Source organism: Girardinichthys multiradiatus, chromosome 21, assembly GCF_021462225.1.
Source record: "Girardinichthys multiradiatus isolate DD_20200921_A chromosome 21, DD_fGirMul_XY1, whole genome shotgun sequence".
In the NCBI taxonomy this organism is placed as follows: Eukaryota; Metazoa; Chordata; class Actinopteri; order Cyprinodontiformes; family Goodeidae; genus Girardinichthys; species Girardinichthys multiradiatus.
In genome coordinates this window covers 17,198,828-17,212,066 of record NC_061813.1, presented here as the reverse complement: position 1 = coordinate 17,212,066, position 13,239 = coordinate 17,198,828, and the positions used below count along the sequence as shown (strand labels likewise).

Sequence of the window (13,239 nt, the reverse complement as noted above, 5' to 3'; positions counted from 1 at the left end):
GTGTCCCGGATTTGGTACATGATACACATGATTAATGCGTTAAAACAAGTCCCCTCCATTTTCCATTACAACTAATAAAGGGATAAAATATTTCCTACTCAGTGATGGATGAAGTGGGGCACACTTCACTGTCAGTTCATTTTTTAAGCAAACCCCTACCGTTCTCTGGGTAAATAAGCATGCATGTATTTGCCATCGACTGCTAACCACCAACACTTTTTGCTTCATGGAAGACAACCGTAATATTATCAATTTGATTTATGGTGGCCTTACTGGATCTCTAATTCAGTAGCTGTCAGTTTGTACTACAGTGGCAATCTGAAGCGCAGACATATGTTGCACAGATACACAGCCTGTATCTGTGCAACATAATGTATACTCTTTGTCAATTTGTAGAAACAGATGGGCAAAGATTCCAGTTTGAAGGAGGCCTTTAAAAAGTCTCTTTATGTCCGTCATCCTATCAAATGTGAATATTTTCACATCATAAATATCCACATTTGTCTTTATTTGTCTTACAGTTTGTCTTTATCATAAAGTGTAATATAATGCATTAAAGCATTTGGTTGTAAGATGACAGAATTGAACTCAGAGCGTTTTTGTGGGTTACTATATTTCTGTAGAGCTTACCTGCTGCCTCTTACATCACCCCCTCCATGATCTTGGTATTCCAATTGATCAGCCTACCTGGACACGGTAGCCATTTCAGCTCTGTACTGGCCTGGGGAGTATTTCCTATATGTGGCCTGAACTTAAGTCTAGTCCAAGGCAGGTGAGTCAATAACCTGATATTTTCACTGCAAGCTAACATTTTAGAATAGAATTGGCTAAATTAGCACTAGAAGGAGACATGCATTTGAGAAAAGCATTTCAACACTTTTCTGAAAAACAAAAACATCTGCAACTTTATTTATTTAATTGCTTGCTTACATCTACTTAAATCATCAAGGCTTTTGGCTGCCAGCAATGATGTTTTATCCTCTTAGATTCAAAACTCCAATGATCAGGGGGGAGCTCAGCCCACGACTGGACCAGTTTAAAAAAATTGAGGCTATCATCTCCTCCGATCTTGACCACTGGCTGTGCAACCTGTATTTTCAGGTGAGTGCTCACATCCCCAGTTAAAAAAACATGCCTACATGTGGTTCTCAAGAAGACCTGCAGTTTGTTTTTTGCATTTAAAGTTGTTATCTTTCCACTGCACATTTAGGGCTATGGGAACATGTGTGCATGAAGTTTAAAAATACAATCCCTGTTTCATTATTTAGCTTGTTATGGAAAGTCCAGCGGCATCTGACATTTGGATGTTTTCTATGACAAAAAGCGTTTACAGAGAAATTGGAAATTGTCTCCAGAGAGAAAACAAAATCCACATCTTTACCCAATAATTCCGGATGCATCTGAGCTGATGCATTGATTAGATTAGTAAACATCTTAATCAAATTAAAAAAACAGAACAATGCTCTCTCTCTTCTGTTTGCTTCTTTATCCCTTTGACTGTGACATGCTGTTTGTATTACTCTATCATTACTGTGGTCTACTGTTGCTTTGATTCCTGGAGGATATTTTTTTTTGTCTTTGCTAATGCAGTGAACAAAAAAATATTTTAGTATGTACGCTAACAGACTTAATAGTCATACCACACACTAGCAATATGGCATACAATGATTATAGAGACAAACTACATGTTATATCCATGTGCACCAACAGTTTGATTTTTCCTTCATTTATTTGTGTGTGTTTTAGGTAAAGAAACATCCACCTGGAACATCTGGAGAGACAAAGTACTTTGTTGCGCCATCAATTTCCTTCTCTAACCCTAAAATCTTAACCAAACCTGAAGATCCTCATGATAGGACCTTTACCCAGCTGCCCCTCCAGCCCCGCCCCACATCCCAGTCTCAACTTTTTCCCCGACCCCTTCTTGTCCAATCCCAGCAGCATCTGTACACAGGCCCCAGCTGCAGAGCAGGAGAGTCCACCATGGTACACTCTCAGCAGGGTTCACCTCTCCATCTATCAGCTGATTCAGCTTGCTCTTCTTCATCTCTGCCAGGTAGGAGTCCGAAGCTGAAAAACCCCAACTAGGGCACTGTGGGGAGAAAATGTCACTCTAATGTCTTGAGTTGGAGGGGTGGGGGGTGGAAGAATGGCAGATATCACTTAAATCAACTCTCTACTGAGGTAAATGTGCTTTAGGGAAAAGTTAAATAAAGCCAGGCAGCAGAAATTGCATAAACAAATTATGTTTTCTTTTTTAGATTTTGTGACAAAACCCATCAGATAAGCTGTGCAGGATACAACCAAAGATTTTGGCCATATGCGCATTATTTGTTGCCAGGGATAGCTTTGACAAATTCAGACAAGTACCAATGCAAATTTAACCTGTAAATGAATCCTTATCATACTGTCATAGAAAGCAGTGAATAAAGAAGTCTAATTAGTAGTTACTGAAAACACTAAATAACTCTAATATGCCAGTGAGACAAAGAGTTTTTTTCCTAAATAAGAGGAGAACATGGGAAAAATCCGTCAGTGTCTGTCAACACTAATAAAACACTCTCATAGAATTTAACAAATAAACTGGTGTTTTATTTGTGCAGAGCTTAGTTGATATTTCTGTGTATAAAATATATAACTTTAACATTTAAAAACAAATAAATTATTCAAATTATAATCCGTTTTAAATATGTTCCTCATCTTGTAAATATATTTTTAAAAAGTTTTAAAAGTTGTAAAGTTCCTTTGAGATACAGCTAACGTGCTAGAGTTAGGGAGCCCAACTTGCAAGCAAATTTGACTTTAGCATTTAGCAAGTGTGACTTTCATAATTTAGCTAAAGTTGTTACAGCTGAAAAACACCCTCGTTTTAACAAACAGCTTTCTCATCCACATATTTCAGGAAAGTTCCTAACGTTTACTAGGTTCAGCAGGTGAAATAAATTAGTTAAATTCTAACGTTTTATTTAGATTATTTTCTTATTGTGCTTCACAGTCCCATGTTAAAAAGAAACAAAACAATATTGATAGACTGGTTTTGGGAGTAAGACATTTAATAAGATGATAACAACTCTTTTAAGTCTACTTTAACAAAGTGGCATGTAAAACGTTTCCCTGACAGCCATAGCTAAGGTGTGCCGTTCATTAGGATCAACACATCAGGGTAAAGAGGTTTAGCTTGCTAGCAAGTTTGACTTTAGCTTTGGTGCTTTAGCTAAGTGCTCTGCAGGAGATCAAACACTGCGAATAAAAATAACATTTTACTGAAAGAACATATTTTATTAAATTCTGATTCTAATGTTTTGGTAAGTTTGAATATCTTTTATACATTGCAATTGCGCAATATTTAATACCCTCTTTCTTTCTTTCTTTCTTTCTTTCTTTCCATGTGCACATACAGCTCATCTTTATTTAACAGTTCTCAAAAGTTTCTGGGGTGCTCTGCTTTAAACATCACACAGGCTTTTTAATTACAAATGAGTTGTGACAGGTCTGCTGGGTAGCACCCTGGCCCATTTTAAACGTGATGCTGGCTGACAGCTTGGCAGTGTTCTCCCAGCACTGAAACATGTGGAAGAAATTGGTCTTTTACATTTCACAGCTTGTCGCTTCCTCCGCTAGCTGACCTGTGACCCCCCACAGAGATCCTAACACCCACAAGGGAAGTGTCCCCAACGAACTGACTGCCTTTCCTAAGAGACAGAGAGCGAGAAATGCACTTATTATGTCGGGATTTATGTTCTACCACATAATGCAAAGTTCAGCAGATCTATTCACTGCAGAAGACTGCAAGCTCTCGCATGCACAGACATGCATGAAAACACACACACATACACACACGCACACACACATGCACCTTCTCACAGCCAGGTGAGGAGGTTGTTTGAGAAGTGAACCTGATCCGGCGAGTGAAATAATGGATCAAAAGGTGTCCTGCACCTCATCTGTGCCGCTCCCTAAGCCAATCTGACATTTGGGCCTATTTGCATACAGATCAGTTCAGGTTGCATTACCTCTGGAGTGAATTATGGCGTTCAGATGGGGCGATATGTCAAGGCTGAGCAGGGCGATTGGATGGACAACTTTAACCTAGCCAAAAATGGAAATCCAATTCAGTCAGGAAAAAGAAAAACGAATTATCCTCCAGCTTCCCCAGTTCTTAGTCAAATCGGTGGTGGTTGTGGTGGTGTGGGGGTTTGAGATGTTTCCTTTCTATTTTATGCTTCCCTATTTCAGATGCTGATGTGTGCTGTGGTGGGATCACAATCTCTGTACATGTAATGCCTGGATTTTCCTTAATACCCATTTGTCTCAGAGGCGGGACAAGTACATAGAGACCTCTTGTCATTTATAACGTACACAAGGCTTGGCAGTAAAACATTGGGTTTACAATCCTGAGGCCTTAAGTTAATTAATCCCTTTTATATAAAACAAGAGAATCACTGTACTTGTCATGTGCCAACAAAACCAAACCTGACATCCCAATCTAAAATAATATCTCTGACAAGTTGTGATCAGAGTATTAGAGGATTGCCGCAAACGCTGTTGTGTGTGATTTCATCATTTTGTATTTCCATGATAATAATCTGATTTACCTTAGATGACTTGCCTAAGCGTAATGAAATGTATTTAGTATTATGGTGATTAGCTAGAGGCACACTGGGTTAAGTGACCTTTCACATTAACAGAATGATCCAGTTATACTAGGTTTGTTTGAACCCAAATGACAAATTAGATCAGTGTCTCATTTCATGACGCCTGTAGTGGGTCATTATAAGCATGCTGATGAGTGCTGTTTCATTTCTCTTTGTTGCTTTTTTTCAATGAATTTATCTTAAGATCCCAACCCCTCGTCACTCAAGATGAGATTAGGTACTCCGCATCTAATGTCTTCTTTGGAGTACTCCCCTTTCAGGGTTCTCTCAGCTTCTCTACAGCTGTTCTGCGGGGTCCTCAGAGGTTTCTTAAATACCATTGCTGAACAAGAAAATCCAGTGGCACACCAGAGAGGTCAGGCATAATGTTTTGGAGAAGTTTAAATCAGGCTTAGGTTATAAAACAACGAATGAGTGGCAGAATGAAAACCACTATAGAATGAAACCCCTGAAAAGTTCATTTTAAAGTTAGCTGAAAGCCGTATAAGAGCAAAGCAAACATAGAAAAAGGTGCTCTAATAGGATTAGACAATAATAACTTTTTCCCTCCTTGCAAAATGCCATTTTTATAGAAAAACTAGCACTGCACATTACTTCACCATCCGTGAGATAAAACATGGAGATGGCAACATCATGCTGTAAGGATGCTTTTCTTCCACAGTCACTCTCCATCCAGTCTGACTGAGTTTAAGCTATTTGGGAAAGACATATTGGCAAAACGTCAGTCCCTAACACTTGCAGCTTTAGTTGCAGCAATATCTCTGCAAAATATCAACTCAGCAGGGCTAACTGTAAATGCTCGACACATATTTTAGTTTTATTTGCAAAAAATGTTGAAAACAATGTATCATTATCTTTCCAATTTAAAATTATAAAGTATTTTGTGTTGGTCTGTCATAGAAAAAAGTGTTTCTACCGACTAAACGAGTCTAAATACAAATACAGGCCACACATTTCAGGCCACACATTTCCGTTTGTCTTTGTATGAATTTTATAATAATGATCAATACTTTTTCTTCTGCTTTACAATTATGAACTACCAAGTGTGCATCCACTGATGTTTCTGGTTGTAATGTGATAACGTGTGAAAACGTTTAAGGGGTATAAATACATCTTCAAGGCACTGTACACACACTACTGTTCATAACGTGTTTTTTACTGTAAACAAAATCCAGTAGATTAAAAATAAATGCACTCTTGCTTAAAGCAACACCAAGCATTTACAGCATTACAGCACAAGATCCCTCGATGAACTCGGGTAATTTGCAAGTTGATAACCTTTGATTCTTTAGCAAATCTTGGCCAGTCATCATGCAATTATGGGCCTTGATGAGCAATAACTGGCATTTCACTCTGGTTCCATCTCACTGTTAACACAGTAACGGGGGCTTACACAGTGGTGCAGCCTTCGGGCTTTTTCTTCACTCAACCTGACTATGTTTGTAAGCTCAACACTCTTATATTTCTACCCTCGAAAATGTTTGTGCATATATGCAAGTGTCTACATTCATGTCTTTGCGTTTTGGTGTGTGGGTGCATCAATGCAATATGTGGGTGTGTGTGTGTGTGTGTAATGGATGAGCATGTGTATCAGTCTTAACATAGCTCAGAGCACTGGGAAAGAACAAGGAGTTTGTTGTTGGCCTTGGGTGCCCGGAGAGGCTGGAGTTGTGGCAGCTCCAGCGCTCCAAGTTCACGGACGTAGCCCTTAGCTGTCAAAGCAGCCGATGCTGCCTCCGCACTGGTTTTGGTTCCACAGCATCTGACCATTAGCAAGTGGGGCCCCAGTGTAATGAGTGTGTGTGTTCGGTTGCATGGCTTTAGACAACATTCAAATCCGTGGGGGTCTAAGTCTACAAGTATACATGATTGTTTATGTTGTTAATGGTGGCTGAGATTTTTTTGTGTGTACGAACTTGTGTGTTTGTGTGCACTCATGCAAAGAAAAGGTGGCTGTGGGTTTCATCACTCTTTCTCAGGTTGTCTGTACACACACAGAAACTTTGCTGACTGTGATGAAGTAAAAACACAGAATCATATTTTGTATATTCCATGTTAAGCATTTATAAAATCACATAGCTAATTTATTTAACCTTTTTTCTAAATGTGTTTTTCTTTTACAGTTCCATTTACTTTTCTAATGGATCTTCACAAAAATGTCAACATTTCTTTAAAACATCAATGCATGTTTATGATTCTGGCGACACATAACTGAGTTTACAGCTATATATGCAATGAGAAATGTTAAATAGAGTATTATACTATAAGCAAGGCAGAAAAAACATAACCTTGAAAATAAAATAGATACATTATTTCTGTAATATGTGATTTTAGAGTCCTTTCAAAGTAAAAATGAATCTTTTTTTTGTACATTTGCATGTACTACATTTTAGCTGTCAGACTGATATTTTATGTTTAAGTCATTATTACTGATATATTTAATATTGTGGCAAGAGAAGAAATTATATCTTCACTGAGTTTTCTATATGTATTATATATAGATGATTGGTTCCATGAGGGGGACAAAAGTTTCATAGAGTGAGATTTTTACACGTATCAAGCTAAGGTTTACTTAATTACAACCTCCAGGCAAAGCAGGAACCCCTTTTTGAAATTCTGTGAATGTTAATATGCTAAATAATGCAGATCCTCGACTCTTCAAGCATGAGACACACATCTGGTGGCTTACCATTTAAATTACGGCAAGAAAAAGTGAGAGAGATATAAAGAAAAGGAAAAATTGCAGGATGAGAAACACTGCAAATGTAATTTTGTAGAGATAAGGAGAAAGGATATAGGTTCGGCAACACTATTAATTTCTTTTTGGATTTTTCATTATTTCTAATTGTGTATTTTAGGCATTCTAAACCACTTTGACTCTGACTTGAGGAGTTAGTTCATACATTATTATACTTTGATCAAATTCAGATTACATTTTGCATGTTGTTATTTTTTTTAGTCCAAAATCTTTTTTGCATATTTTATTTATTTAAATCTTTTTCTAGAAAATATGTGAAGCTTGGTAAGAAAATCAAAGATGATTTCAACAGAAAAAAATATTTTTTGCTACAATCCTGCATTTCACAAACGTCTTCAGCATGAAATCTTCATTGTAGGTTTTGCATAAAATTTTAGTTTTTTTGGTTTTCTCCATTGTTCTCCAAAGTTCTCCATTGCATGTCTGGCAACTATTAACAAGCAATATATGGACTTTGTAGCATAAATTGTACTAAGTCGCGTTGAACAAACTTTTTCATCTTAGTTTCCTCACTGCAGATTTAACTACATTACTTTCCATTTTGGGATGCAGGGAAGAATGACTCCGCAGAAGTATTTTCAGGAAGCGCTGCAGAGAAGACTGATTCATGTCAGGAGAAAGTAGAAGGTGGCTACCTGTACAAGGTAACACTTTGGTTTAAGATGTGTTTGACCCTTTAAAATGAGCTGTTTTCTTCCTTTATTCCTTCACCACTTTCCTTCCTCTTTTTGCCCCTCTCTCCACCCTTACGTGCACCTCCCTGGCTTATTATCTGAGATTTGTCAAAATACATTTCACACTAACAGGTATTTTTCAGCCTTCAAAGCCAGTTTTGATCTACTTGACAAGCCAGGACAGCTCAAATTCTGTGAAATCAGCAATGCCAGCCAGCCCTCCTTCTTTTTCTTTTTTCTTCTTCTCCAAACCTTTACCTAACCCACCTCTTCCTGTTCAACAGAAGACTTAAGCTAAATTAATCAAAGCCTGCATGTTACCTGCCATACTTTGAAGTGGTAATTGCAAAATTACCGCTTGTGCTGATCCAGCGTTGCAGCCTCTCAGTCCGCCCCTGCCATTGTGCCTCAGCAGCGGCCTTTTGTTGTTGCCATGTTATTGTTGGGGGAGTTAGAAGTCTGTGAGCGACATCAAGCCTGCCTTTCCCTCCCTCTTCCACATTCACATTTTCCTCTCCAGGCTTCCTCCTCCATGCCCTACAAGTATTTATTGTTTGTAACCTCTTTTTGCCGATCTACCAGAGGGTCCTCAGAAGACCATCAATCAGCAATGTCCTGATAAATAAATGAGTTTGTTTATATGAGGTTTTTATTTCTCCGCAACCTCTGTCCACCATTTTTATTCTCACCACACTGTGCCCCATCCTTAAAACCTGGCTAAATCTGTCAAACGTTGCGGTGTGGAACCCAGTTGTCTAATGATTAAGTGGAATGATCTCCAACCTGCCTGAGCCTGGGAGCACTAGGGATCAGATTTCAGCCCTTCAACCTGCAGTGCCGGCCTAATTAAAATGAATTTTCTCCAGGCAACCCCTTTGCCCACAGGGCAGGAATCCAGCTATATACTGAATCTACTCTTAAGGTATTGCATTAAATTTATTGTGGAGAGACACTGGAGAACATTGTGGTTTATATATCTCCTGCATTTTTATTTGTCTCTCTCTCTTCTACCTTATATTGTGATCATCACTCTGGAATCCAAGCTTGCTTTGGCAAAGATTGCCCTGTCAAAACGGATGGAGATTTCATGGTACTCTGCCCATTTACTACTTCCTGGGTCTAGCGTACAACATGAGAGAAGAGACGGAGGGCAGAAAAAAGATGAAATAGGCGAAGGTAGAATAAGGGAGGGGTGTTAGAGAAAAAGAGAGGTTGCTTATTCCAACTGTGGATCTCATTAACATACATCGGTGTGTATGTCACAACTTCAAGCAGAAAGGCACTAAGCCCACCCAAGGGCAACATAGACAGGGCTGACAGGGCCAGCCGTTAACATGTTGGCGGCTTAACAAATAATATCTGCTCCAAAGTACCTTGGTGAAAAATTTTAAATCCCACTTCCTGATTTCGTTTGACTGTGTTTATGATGATGACAGTAAATGACTTGCGTGCAGGAAAAAAAAAAAAAACTGTGCTGCTCCAACATCACATATTTAACGCCAGCGTCACTATGCACGCACTTCCCGAATGAACCCGACTTGAAGGATGGCATAGTGTATGTGATTTCGCCGTCACTCTTGTCTCGCATCAGTTGAGGAGCTGGTTGAGATATAGGAAAAGCACCCGAAATGCCACAGACACCGTGTGCATCCTCCAAGATAAATTCAAAGGCCTGTTTCCTGCTTTGATTACAAATGACATCCGTATGTGTTCTCCCCGATTTCTGCTCCTCACAGAAGAAGCCAATCAAGAAGACAAATAGCTGCGGCCCCAGCATGAGTGGCAGAAGCGGGCCGCCTCTGCAGGCAGACAAACAGAAAATGCAGCCTACAGTGAAGAGTCTCTCCATGGAGGAGATGGAAGGATATACTTTCTTTTTACAGTAAGTCTAGGTATCTATCCTCATGCTTACAAAATTAACATCAAGAAGACAAGATGATCACAACAAAATTCACCCTGACTGGAAAGTGTTCATGATACTTAAATTTCGAAGTTGATACTGATACTATGTAAAATACTTGAGACTTAATACCATTTTTGATACCGTAGCAACATTGTTTGAAGGCACGGCCTCTTTGCAATATGACAATATGTTTACTTCCCTAATCAGGGCAAAACCATTTAATATGGGACAATTCAGTCCTTATTTAGAAAATAAATACATGATTTAAATGTGTCTCTTCCCTGTTTGGTAAAACAGTAGACAAATTACACTATAAGTGTTAATTTCCTTTTTGGAAGTATGTACCTTTGATCCAGTCATGGAGTTATTTTATTTTATTAAAATTGCTAATCCTTAGTGTCCTACTGTGTGCTTCCGTTTGACTGTCATTTCATTGTTGATACAAATATATATGTATATTTTTTTTTTACTGAAAGAGAAAAAAGGACGCTTCTATACTAAAACAAATTGTGTTTCTAAACAAACATACAGGTCCTTCTCAAAATATTAACATATTGTGATAAAGTTCATTATTTTCCATAATGTAATGATGAAAATTTAACATTCATATATTTTAGATTCTATAATAACTGAAATATTTCAGGTCTTTTATTGTCTTAATACGGATGATTTTGGCATACAGCTCATGAAAACCCAAAAATCCTATCTCACAAAATTAGCATATTTAATCCGACCAAAAAAAGAAAAGTGTTTTTAATACAAAAAACGTCAACCTTCAAATAATCATGTACAGTTATGCACTCAATACTTGGTTGGGAATCCTTTTGCAGAAATGACTGCTTCAATGCGGCGTGGCATGGAGGCAATCAGCCTGTGGCACTGCTGAGGTCTTATGGAGGCCCAGGATGCTTCGATAGCGGCCTTTAGCTCATCCAGAGTGTTGGGTCTTGAGTCTCTCAACGTTCTCTTCACAATATCCCACAGATTCTCTATGGGGTTCAGGTCAGGAGAGTTGGCAGGCCAATTGAGCACAGTGATACCATGGTCAGTAAACCATTTACCAGTGGTTTTGGCACTGTGAGCAGGTGCCAGGTCGTGCTGAAAAATGAAACCTTCATCTCCATAAAGCTTTTCAGCAGATGGAAGGATGAAGTGCTCCAAAATCTCCTGATAGCTAGCTGCATTGACCCTGCCCTTGATAAAACACAGTGGACCAACACCAGCAGCTGACACGGCACCCCAGACCATCACTGACTGTGGGTACTTGACACTGGACTTCTGGCATTTTGGCATTTCCTTCTCCCCAGTCTTCCTCCAGACTCTGGCACCTTGATTTCTGAATGACATGCAGAATTTGCTTTCATCCGAAAAAAGTACTTTGGACCACTGAGCAACAGTCCAGTGCTGCTTCTCTGTAGGTCCGGTCAGGCGCTTCTGCTGCTGTTTCTGGTTCAAAAGTGGCTTGACTTGGGGAATGCGGCACCTGTAGCCCATTTCCTGCACACGCCTGTGCACGGTGGCTCTGGATGTTTCTACTCCAGACTCAGTCCACTGCTTCCGCAGGTCCCCCAAGGTCTGGAATCGGCCCTTCTCCACAATCTTCCTCAGGGTCCGGTCACCTCTTCTCGTTGTGCAGCGTTTTTTGCCACACTTTTTACATCCCACAGACTTCCCACTGAGGTGCCTTGATACAGCACTCTGGGAACAGTCTATTCGTTCAGAAATTTCTTTCTGTGTCTTACCCTCTTGCTTGAGGGTGTCAATAGTGGCCTTCTGGACAGCAGTCAGGTCGGCAGTCTTACCCATGATTGGGGTTTTGAGTGATGAACCAGGCTGGGAGTTTTAAAGGCCTCAGGAATCTTTTGCAGGTGTTTAGAGTTAACTCGTTGATTCAGATGATTAGGTTCATAGCTCGTTTAGAGACCCTTTTAATGATATGCTAATTTTGTGAGATAGGATTTTTGGGTTTTCATGAGCTGTATGCCAAAATCATCCGTATTAAGACAATAAAAGACCTGAAATATTTCAGTTAGTGTGCAATGAATCTAAAATATATGAATGTTAAATTTCCATCATTACATTATGGAAAATAATGAACTTTATCACAATATGCTAATATTTTGAGAAGGACCTGTACAAAACACACATTTTACAGCATAAACAAGATCTGGTCCATTCAAATGAATGCAGCAGCAGGCCTGTTCAATTTCTCTCTTTCTGGTAATTTTACTTATTTCTTTAGTGATCAACTACAGCAGCAGGGTAGGTTGCTACAGGCTTCTTCTTCTTTCTCCTCTACTTGTCAGCTTCAGTCTGGCACCACTTGTGTTATCATTAGCCACATTAGCCTCCAATATCTTCACAACTAAACGAAGGAGTAATGAAGTGGGGCATGGAGGTTCATTGCGTTTTTTCACTATTTAGTTGCTGATTGAGCAGTCAGCTGATTAATATTTTCCTGCGATAATTTGTACCGTAGTAGAATGGAACATTGGCGCCTGGGAAGTGCATCTCGAGGGGAGCATCTCCGGGGAGCTCAAACCATCAGGACACATCATTGTGCTGTCCGTGTCCTTGAAGCTTATGTTGTCTGTGAGGTTTACAACTTCACTGTGGCAGATACAGGAGCTTTACTGACCTTTTTAAGTTGCTCTCAATCATCACTGTCATAGCATTAGTTAGTAGCGTTAGTGCAGCTAGCTTGTTGCATCCTGTAGCATTTCGTTTTTTACCTGTCCACCTCATAGGGAAAGTACCTCTGAACAATGCTTTTGTGTTTGCTTTGTTGGCTAAAGAGGGATGCATATGTTGTTTTGCTGGATTTATTCGACATGTAAGCAACGTTTACACTTTCCTGCAGCAGCTCATTGTTTTGGTCAGAAAAGCGGCTGAAGGAAAGTGTTGAGTGTATCTGTTGATGCAGTGCTGCTGCCAGGAGAAGTTGCGACAATTTGGATAACGAAAATGGGTCAGTTAATATTTTTGACGCAAATGAGTATCTTTGAATACTTCACGTTTCTAGTATCTATTATATTGAAATATCGATTATTTTGACAACCCTAGTAGAGAGACAGAGTCCTCTTGACGTTTATTTGTACCACTTTTTAAAATGATATAAAAGTAAAATCCTACCACCGATTGGAGTATATTTACTCAAAAATGTATGTCAAGAAATTAATGTTTTTAACAAAATCACCAGTGATGGAATCGTTTTACATTCATGAAGACTGACACATCGGAGCATGTAGA

General features: G+C 39.2%; 1 protein-coding gene across 1 annotated transcript in view; it reads left to right on the top strand.

Moving 5' to 3' along the window:
* Positions 1-13,239, top strand: part of ofcc1 (orofacial cleft 1 candidate 1) — a 105,588-nt gene that overhangs the window by 27,544 nt on the left and 64,805 nt on the right. Inside the window, exons 12-16 of the mRNA XM_047350578.1 lie at positions 624-772; positions 987-1,101; positions 1,747-2,056; positions 7,966-8,057; positions 9,794-9,969. Of these exons, the coding sequence (XP_047206534.1) occupies positions 624-772; positions 987-1,101; positions 1,747-2,056; positions 7,966-8,057; positions 9,794-9,969 (842 nt within the window). The remainder of the gene's footprint in view (positions 1-623; positions 773-986; positions 1,102-1,746; positions 2,057-7,965; positions 8,058-9,793; positions 9,970-13,239) is intronic.